The 10,066-nt window shown below is 44.9% G+C and overlaps 1 protein-coding gene across 4 annotated transcripts in view; it reads right to left on the bottom strand.

The window, feature by feature from the left end:
• Positions 1 to 7,275: 7,275 nt before the first annotated feature.
• PNPLA7 (patatin like phospholipase domain containing 7) overlaps positions 7,276 to 10,066 on the bottom strand; it is a 99,141-nt gene continuing 96,350 nt past the window's right edge. For 3 of the 4 annotated variants that reach the window (XM_048512039.1, XM_048512037.1, XM_048512042.1), the window contains 3 exons: positions 9,070 to 9,154; positions 8,460 to 8,563; positions 7,276 to 8,132 (listed from right to left, as the gene is read on the bottom strand). In XM_048512039.1, coding sequence (XP_048367996.1) covers positions 8,049 to 8,132; positions 8,460 to 8,563; positions 9,070 to 9,154 — 273 coding nt within the window. In that variant the 3' untranslated portion in view covers positions 7,276 to 8,048. The remainder of the gene's footprint in view (positions 8,133 to 8,459; positions 8,564 to 9,069; positions 9,155 to 10,066) is intronic. The other variant, XM_048512038.1, reaches the window with a different exon arrangement.

Raw genomic sequence — 10,066 nt, 5'->3', positions numbered from 1 at the left:
GTCAATTGGATGGTTACATTATGGTCTCCTTGCAACCTGATATTAGCTATCTTGAGCTGGAGGAGATAAGGAGGGACATGTTTTAAAGACACAAATAGTCCTAATCTGACAGCCATAATCACTATACCATACTGCCTCTCTCAGGCAGCCTTTTCTGGCCCTACAGCTCAAAACAGACCACTTAATATTATGTAGCTTTGAGGTTGTTTTAAAATATATGTCAAGCAGCAAGGGACCGATCCACTCCCTCCACATCTCTGATTCAAGCCTGGGAGTGGCTTCCTTCCTTTTTTTGTACCTCAACTGCAAAGGATGTTTCTCTTCTCTATCCTATGAGCTACAGAAAAAGCATTGGCCAAGAGAGGTCTCTGCACCCACCTCTCTCACATGCCAGCCAAGACACCAGGTAACAGGAATTAGCTGCTGGAGTGGATGAAAAAACTTCTGCCAAAGATTATCCAAACAGAGCAGGTCAAACAACCTCTGACTACCTTTCTGCTTGCATGGGTGGTGAAACCAAACTACCTTCAGGCTTCAGATGGAACCAAACAACCATCAGGCTTTAGCAGCATTAGACAAATTAATCACAAGCCAAGGAATTGCATTGTGAGGTTCTTTGTGAGTGTGCCTTCAGTCAACCATTCCAGTTTCCGATCTCAGTCCTCACATTTATCTTGGAAGTTAGTAATTCAGAGGTACAGGAAAGCTATTGCAGTGAAGAGACCACATTTAGTAGCAGAGAGAGAGAGTGTGTGTGCATACCCACAACTTAAGGTTCAAAGTCTCACTTTTGGACAAATTGTTAGCTGGGTTGGATCTTAGGGGTCCAATATACCAACGGCAAGTTCTTCTCTGACCAAACAGCCTTCTGCTGATGCTCTAATACTAGCAAGAGACCAGAAGAAAGTATGGACATTAGTACAACAGACTTTCAAGATCCATCCAACCTGTTATTTAAGATAACAGTCACACACTGACTCAGATATAACCATAAATCACAGTTTTTCACAATGTGTACAAGTGCAGGAGTGTTCCAGAATTATGGCAGTCGTTTGCCAGGGTGGCTGAACTATGGTTTGCACTTTCTATGCACATCAGGATTAAAATAGGGTTGGAATCTCGATTTATAGAAAGATATCATATGGTAGTTTGATCACTGGGATACAACAGTTTTGCACAAACATGCAAGCATCTTATTGATTCCAGGGAGGAGGCAGTGTGAGAGCCACAGGATGTACCCTGAAATTGTTCTGGTAACAACAACTCCTGTGCCCTGGGAACAAAATTAAATAGGCACTAGGACCCAAGTGGAGTATTCTAGAACAAAGAAGGTCCAGGAAATGGCAGATTAATATACAATTCTACTATCATCTTTTAGTGAGAAAGAATATAATGAGTTGGAGAAAAGTTACATTCTCAAATAATAATTACACGGTTGTCTGAAGGCAGGGCTGAATCTGCCAAGCTGGTTAGCAGCTGAGGTTTGGCAAGTCATCTTGGCTTTCTTTTAACTTGCAAGAGGAGCTCTGCTTTGATGCAGCAGCTCAGGTTGGGTTTCATTCACTTGGGAGGGAGATGACCTGCTTAAGCGCTAAGCGTTTGCCAAGCTCACTTTGATTACTAGCGCCATTAAGAAACCTCCCAATGAAATTAAAACGGTAATGGGCACTAGACACTGGAGCTCATTTGATGGATGTCCTCCAGGATGTATTAAGACATGGTGATGTGGAAATAATTTTAAGTTTAATTACTGCATCAGCAGAAAAAAAATTAATTTGTTTTAACAAGGAAGACAACAAAAAGGTCCCACCAATCCAGCTGGGGAAATATAAAACAGGGACTGTTACGTCTTATAAAATGGATGCATCTAACAATAGAGAAGCTGGCGGAAGTTTAACAGTTTGGATATTTGCATTGTTTTTCTAATACCCTTAAGCATTTTTATCTACCATCCATGTCCAAAGCATTATACAAATCACCTTCTTGTAATCCTTCAAACAGCCTGATAAGGTGGCCCGCTATTATTGATTCCTGCTTGCAAATAGCGGAGACAGAGAGACAGAGAGAGAACAACTAAGTCTACCGCTTGGATTTGGGGCTGAGGTGACAGGGGATTTCCAAAATAAATACCGAAGCTCATTATTTAATGGATACAGTCCAAAACAGAGTTGTAGCCTTCCACTTTAATTAAAGTCAATGGGTAGAATTTTGCTTACCTTTGCACTGTTAGCATGGCATCAGCTTTCTATATTGTTTTAAATATTGGCAGATCATAAAAGCAGAACTGTGAAAAATTTGCTAAGATTGTCTGAAGTAAAGCAGTAAGGGATTTTTTTTTCATAGAGCAGTGAAGAGTGCCAGATTAGAGAGAACTGGGTTCAGAGCTGCACGGAGACACGGAGACAGATCCTCTGAAGATGCCAGCCAGAGATGCAGGCGGAACGTCAGGAGAGAATGCTGCCATAACACGGCCATACAGCCTGGAAACCACACAGCACCCAAAAGACATGGGGTTGCCAGTTCAGAGTTTGAAGAGTGAAGAAGAAGAGAAAGAGTTGGATTTATATTCCCCCTTTCTCTCCTATAGGAGACTCAAAGGGACTTACAAAGGGACTTATATCCCTTTCCCTTCCACCCTCATAACACCCCGTGAGGTAGGTGAGGCTGAGAGAGCTCAGAAGAACTGTGACTAGCCCAGGGGTCTGCAATCTGTGGTTCTCCAGATGTTCATGGATTACAATTCCCATCAGCCCCTGCCAGCATGGCCAATTGATCATGCTGGCAGGGGCTGATGGGAATTGTAGTCCATGAACATCTGGAGAACCACAGGTTGCAGACCCCTGGACTAGCCCAAGGTCACCCAGCTGGTGTGTGTTGGAATGTTTTGATCCCGAGATAAGCCTCCACAGCTCAGGAGACAGAGCAGGGAATCAAACCCCGTTCCTCCAGATTACAGTACACCTGCTCTTAACCACTATGCCACTGCTGCTCCTTAAGGGTGGAGCCTCGGGAGGTGAAGGACCTCAGCTGGGATATAATACCAGAGTCTACCCTTCAAACCAGCCATTTTCTCCAGGGAAGCTGATATCTGAGATCTGGAGCTGTAATTTTGGGGGGCCTCCGGAGGCTGGCAGCTCTAATGAGCCACGGAGCTCACTTTATGACTCGGCCAGTCATTCTCTAGCTAGCCTACTACCCAGGATTGTTACAGGGATAAAAAGGGTAGCAGCATTTATGCCACCATGCTTGCTTGGGAGAAAGGGATGGTGTTACAAAGTTTATTTTTATTTATTTATTTATTTATTTATTTATTTATTTATTAATTAATTAGATTTTTATACCGCCCTATCCCCGAGGGGCTCCGGAGGGGCTCCATTCAGTTTTGAAACTGAATGGACTGTGAAGTGATTTTGAAAATTCCATATCCTGAGAACTGCCACTTCACACCAAAGGAAAATTAACCTTGATTCATTTTTTTTAATTGAACAATTTTCTAGACCTCTTATTTTAAAAAAAAATACTTGAACACACACGGCCAACATGTGTTGGTGTACAGAAAGGTAGAAGAGTTGCTGAATGTGATTTCTAACAATCTTCCATAGCTACCTATGGGTAGAAGAAACAGGATGCGGTCAAGAAAGCGGGAGGCAGACGCCACAGTGGACAAATTGCAGAAATCAGCAGCTGGAATTTTCTTGGCTCGGACTTTGGCTGACCTTGGTGCTGAACTAAGAATATATACATACAGCACCAAGTCCCCCCAAGCTCTGCCTGCATCCATCCACCTCATGCTCAAAGGGGAAACACCGAGATGTCTGGTTCCTGCACCCAAGGACTCTGCTTACTCTTCCATCCCCACGCGATGCCACTCAGCCCTTCCTCTGCTCTCCACAAAGAAGCAAAAGAACTGAGGTGGCACCATAATCACTATCATTAGCCTGTGCTTGCTTGGGGACAGGAGTGTCAGGGTGGGGTGGAGTCATCAGCCACCGCCTTCTCCCAGCTGAAAAGACATGGTTGGGAGCTACTATTTCTGTTGTGCCAAAGTAAGGCGGGTGGGGGAAGGTGTTTGACAGTATTTTAACTCCATGTGGTACTATTTTTTTTTAAAAGCACAGTCTTACAGATGCATGCTCAAGACCCCAGCATCACAGGTACAAAGTTAAAAAGAAATCAAAGGTTTCACTGAAGGAAAATTGGAACATTAAAAGTCCTTAAAAACAAGCATTGAGGAACTGAGCAAGAGCAGCTCAAAAGCCAGTTGATGGCTCAAGACCCTCTTGAATACATATATGAACACAAAAGTGGACTTCTTCCAAACCAGTCCCATCTAATTCAGCTTTGTAACTGACAGAGAACAGTTTTACCCAGTACGCTGGAGAGGACAAGCCCCGCTTGCCAGTGGTCAACTGCACCCCTACCCCGAACTCCACAGAGAGTCTGGGACCAGGGTGAAACTGGGGGTGGACTTGCAGGAAGTGATGTAGTGGTTAAGAACAGGTGGATTCTAATTTGGAGAACCGAGTTTGATTCCTCACTTCTCCACCTGAGTGGTGGAGGATTATCTGGTGAACCAGATGTGTTTCCACACTCCTACATTCCTGCTGGGTGACCTTGGGCAAGTCACAATTCTTCAGAGCTCTCTCAGCCCCACCTACCTCACAAGGTGTCTGTTGTGGGGACAGGAAGGGAAAGGCCCTCGAGTCACCTCGCCACCTCGAGTCTCCTTACAGGAGAGAAAGGTGGGGTATAAATCCAAACTCCTCCTCCTCTTCTTCTACTCTCTACTTTAAATCATCAGGAAGTAAACTGGAGAACCTTTACGTGCAAAGACGTGTTTGCTAGATGAGCAAAAGGCACAAAACCTCTTACTTATGACCATACTCCATTAGATGCTGCCCCATTAGGTCATCTACCTCAGCTACATGTATCAACAAGGCAGTATGGTGTAGTGGTTGAGAGCAGTGGACTTTAATCTAGAGAACTGGATCCGATTCTTCATCCTCCATGAAGCCTGGTGTGGGTAACCTTGGGCTGGTCACAGTTCTCTCAGACCTCTCTCAGCCCCAGCTGTCCCCTAAGATTACTGTTGTGGGGAGGGGGAAGGGAAGGTGATTGTAAGGCCTTTGAGACTCCTTAAAGGTAGAAAAAAGCAGACTATAAAAACCAATTCTTCTTTCTCACTATTTTCTAGGAATCACTAGTGCTCATCCGAAATAATGAATCCAGTATTGAAACTCTCTCTGATTTGGTGGTGGTAATTTCCACCCAGAGAAACTTGGTACTGCCTGGGAGTAAGGGAAAGGGATGGTATTGTTGACTGGAGGCTTAAAATAAAAAGATGGCCAAGAAAGCAAATCTAAGAGGTAATAGCATGGCTTCCATCCTGTGTATGTTAATTTCTCCCTTTGGATTCCATGATTGGTGTTACAGGCATTATTTAAAGCTGCCAGTATTTCCGGTTATCTTTTAAAGCCTGCAACCAACAGCAGGATGGGCTGTATCCATTTCCTCTCCCCATGGACATCTCTCCCTGCCCGCTTTCTTCTTTTGTGGTTAAAATCGAGTTTTGTAATTGCTGGCAAGACACGCTACAGAAGGTGCCAAGGTCAGATGTCTGCCAGGGACTCCAGGTGAGCAAAAGGCACAAAACCACAGTTCTCATTTAACCATCGGTCAGGGATGGCATGAGTGGGTTCTCAGTGTGTACAACCTGGCTTCTTTCAAAGCCTAGAGGGAAAGCTAAGGCCCTTGAATTGCAGCACAGATCTTAAGTCAGGCCTGCTTTATTGACTATGTGAATAGTACTCCCCTCACCCATCACTTTCAGCTTTTGAAGAAGTTTCCTTTTCCAGTGATGGCAAATTGGACCTAAAGAATGACCAAAATCAAAATATATTCAGAGACTGTCGTGGGGCTTATCGGAACTCATCCATCCGCTTATTTGAAAGACAGCAGAGATACCGCATTTGAATGGCATCTTCAGGACTCCAGTGCCTACATGTTGCTTACATCTTAACATCTATTTTCTCTGTTCCTTGCTTGCTAGCAGAACGTTTTTGACATTCCGTATTCAGTTTCATCAGCTGTGATAGAGAACAGTTTGCTACTCTGTCCTGCTCATGTACTTGGACAGAAAATTCCCTGACAACAAAGGAACATGAAGAGTCAGCATGAAAACAGCTGTTCTTGATGCCAGGAAAAAATAAGTCTGCTGTCTTGACCAACCGAGGTGGGCTCATTGAGATGTATTGCAGTCATAAGTCACCTCTGTTCTGTTGAAGGGAACACAAACTAGTGTCGCGTACTGGGGGAGAGACTGAGTTAGGAAGGCCATGCCCAAATCTCGTTTCTATCATGAATTTACAAAACCTCTTTTCCTTGTCTTGGCCCTCATCTGCAATCTAGGCATACCTACCTAACGAGGTTAAACATACAAAGCCATTTAGCTAAATGTTGCCGCTAAACAGAACCAATTCTCTGAGCTTCAGAAAGGAAAATATTTTTTCCCAACAACCTTTTAACTGAAGCCCCCAGAGACTGAAATTGAGACTTGATGCACTCAAAGCTGGTGTTTTACCCCTAAGCTGCAAGCCATCCCGACATTGTTTTAATAACTACTGATACAAGATTTGAAATATGTTAAATCCTCACAAGGCATTCTATAATCATTATGAATTATCATTAAATTCTGAACTCAGCCTTGCTTCTCAGTTTCCCTAATGATTAGGGACATGCATTTTGCAAGTTTTAGATGTGTATGCTTAATGAGAGACCTGCCCAATGTGTTTCTATCACTGTTCTGCTGACAATAAATAGAATTGCTACATTATGCAGCTCCTGCAAGATCCTGCAGTGGTTGGTTTCCCTGTGACATCCCGAAAAATCCCAGAGCTGGCGCAGAGGCACTGCCATTTACATGATTCCATGTTGCAACTTAGCTCAGAAGTCTTTCGTTTGCACGCATTTATTACCACATGTATCTGGCATTGTTTTAGGGACTGACACTTTTCCCCAGAATCTTTAACTGCAATGAGCTTTGATGGTTTCGTTGCTACTTATCCTGGCACCATTAGCCATATTGTGATGTTAAAATTCATAAGCCACTTTGAAAAAAAAAAGTTCTAGAGTGAAAATATTGAGTATCAATACCCAAAGTAAAACGTGCGGTCGCTTCTCACCTTCTCCCCCACACCGCATGCTTCACTGCCCCAAGCACAACCAGAGGTGATCACAGTGGTAGGGAAACAGAGACAATTTGTCAATGGGACGAAGTGGTTTGATTGCTGACATTTTAATTTTAAAAGTCTGGAACAGAGCCATCTGCCGAGTGTTTTCCAAAGCGGGGATGAAGCAAGCATTGGACAAGCCAAGGCACCTCGGACAGTTTGGGAAAGACACAAAAGAGCTGGCCTACTCGTTACTGGCCCGCAGTGGAGAGCAGGAAGCAATTCCCAGAGAAGGCACTTCAACTGATCCCAGGGGAGGTAGCTGCAGCTGCTGACTGAGATGGCTCCCAACAGATGGCTTTGTTATTACACGGTGTCGGAAGCAAGCAAGGAACATCCAGATTCATTTACATGCTGCCACATGGGCTCACTGCCAACTGTACCCCCTCATTCCCTGTTGCAGATACCACTGCGAGAATGGCACAAGGTATCAGTTCAGGAGTGCTGAAAGCCAGGCCCCTTCAAAGAGGGAGGAACTAGTTAGGCTGCAAAGTCAGCCAGCCTCAGCTTCCCTGCTCCACTGGCCTCCTGCCACTCTCTTGTTCATGGAACAAAATGAAAAGTCATCAATCCCACCCGCCCCCCTTCCATCTGAAACATCACTGCCCCAGAACTCCCTTGGGCCAGGTGTCTCCCCCCACCCCCAATCAAAGCCACACTGGAGGTTTTTGGAGATGTTCCCCCCAGAGTTTGGGGGGCTGAGTTTTAGCCCTTAGGCAGGAAATCAAACAGAAATGGCCATCTCTCAACCAGGCACTTTTGTAATGGCGAGAAGAGCACATGTGATTGGCCTCCACTGCTCAAGAATCCCAAAGCAGATTAGCTCGTCTTCGATTCGCTGCTCGCCTGGCTGTCCTGGCTGGTGCCACTGGCATGCTTCCGTAGCCGGACTTCTTGGTCCTGCTGGGGGCAAGAAAATAAGAAGCTTTGTTCAGCCAAGCAAGTGGGGACCTGCAGAGAGCTTTCAGGTGCCTTGTTCTGCTCCATGCTCCTGGACCTTGCTGTTAAGGTGAAATATCCCTGTCTGGGCCTCAAACAAAACTGTAAGCTCCCTGGAGCAGTAACCCACCATTTTGGGCTCTGCAAAGGCAGCGAGGGAACTAATTATAGCCCTATGAATTAATGCAACATGTAGAGGAAAGGGTACAATTAAAGTTGTGCTTCTCCTATTCTTCTGTGGTCATCATCTATTGCGCTGACCCTGTCTATACCCGCTGGTTGGTATCTTACGGAGTCAGAGTCCTCTTCAGCTTGGTTGCTCAGGAAATTGACGTAGTCGTCCTTCTGGCTGCCGAAAACCTCCTCTTCATACTCTGTCTGATAGTCAGACTCATCTGAACATAAGAGGAAGAGGGAGAAACTATTTCAAGCCAGCAGTAGCGGGAGGGAAGCTAGCAGCATCTAACAAAGCAGGGAGGAACCATCTTGTAACTGGTTCCTCAGAACTGCATTTTAGGCACGGAAAGAAACTTTATGAGTGACAGAGATCAATGGGACTACATGAAGATTGGAATCTTTTATTTTCATTATACCCCACAACTCAGCCATGATTGCTTCTCATTGTGATCGACAACAATTAAACCACTCAACACCAAGGCACAATACATTAAAGATACATGGGACTGTGAATGGCAGTGTCTGCTAGCTTCTAGCAGCTGACAATGAAGCTTCAAATTCTAAGCTCTTCCTTAGAAGGATTGGAAGAGGGACACTGTTAAAACTATTGAAATTTCCACCCTTCAGACTTTTAAAGTCTGATCTCTACCACCACCCTGCCAAAGATACCATACTAAAAGGGATGACTAGAGTTTCAGCAGTTTGCGACAGAAAGTAAACTCACCATCCACCACAGCGGCCTTGACCGGTTCAATTCTGGATACTATTTCTGCCAGATCTGTGAAAGAGGTCGTGGGACAGGTCACAATCTGTGTGGGGAGACAATGACAGTTGTGTGGTTTCTACAAGGGCTGCCTCATTTGGTTATATTCCCGCTTTCAACACAAGACCTCAACCCATGCTGGAAAATGCAACCCACAGTGGAACATGTCCACAGTTAAAAACTTCTTTAAAAATATTCACCCTCCCAGCAAAGAACTACAGACAGACAAGGAATATGTTGTTATTCAGAGCTATCACACAACAATTTGAGAAATTTTGCCTGGCTACCTCCCCTGTTTTCCCATAACAAGAAAGATGGAAGGTATGAAGCAGCTCTTCTCCTGTCTTCAGACCTCCTCCCACAGATCTGAGTGTCTTGGAGACTTCCAGGGCTTGGGGAGACAAAGAAAGGGCAATTCCAACACAGCTACATCTCCTGAATTAGGAAGGGTCACAGAAGTGAGAGAGACAGCACGGTGCAGTGGTTAAGGTACTGGATTGGGACCTAGGAAACCCAATTTCAAATCCCTGCTCATGCCATGGAAGCTTGCTGGATGACCTTGGGACAGTCACACACTCTTAGTATTTGAATAGGAGGCATCCATGGAATACCAGAGTTGTGACGTGGAAGCAGGCAAACCATCTCTAAATGGTTTGAAAACCTTATGGGATCACTATAAGTCAGCTGTGATTGGATGGTACAACCCCCTCCCATCCAAAACAAAAACAGGAAGTGAGGCCTATGTGGAGGGTAGCAGCCCTAACTTGCTGTTCTGGACCAGATTCAGCCACAACTGTTATCATCAGTGCCTCTGGAAGTTCACTTTTCATACTGTTCTTCACCCTCTCCTGCTCTACTCATCATGGAGGACCAGGTGACAGCTGCAACTCTGCTTCCCACTGTTTTATTAATATTTCCACCAGAAAGGGGAGACGGGGACGCAGAAGAGAGATTGGCT

Source organism: Sphaerodactylus townsendi, linkage group LG12 (genome assembly GCF_021028975.2).
Source record: "Sphaerodactylus townsendi isolate TG3544 linkage group LG12, MPM_Stown_v2.3, whole genome shotgun sequence".
Lineage (NCBI taxonomy): Eukaryota > Metazoa > Chordata > Lepidosauria > Squamata > Sphaerodactylidae > Sphaerodactylus > Sphaerodactylus townsendi.
Note: the sequence above shows the minus strand (reverse complement) of the source record. Positions and strands in the feature narration are given on the sequence as shown.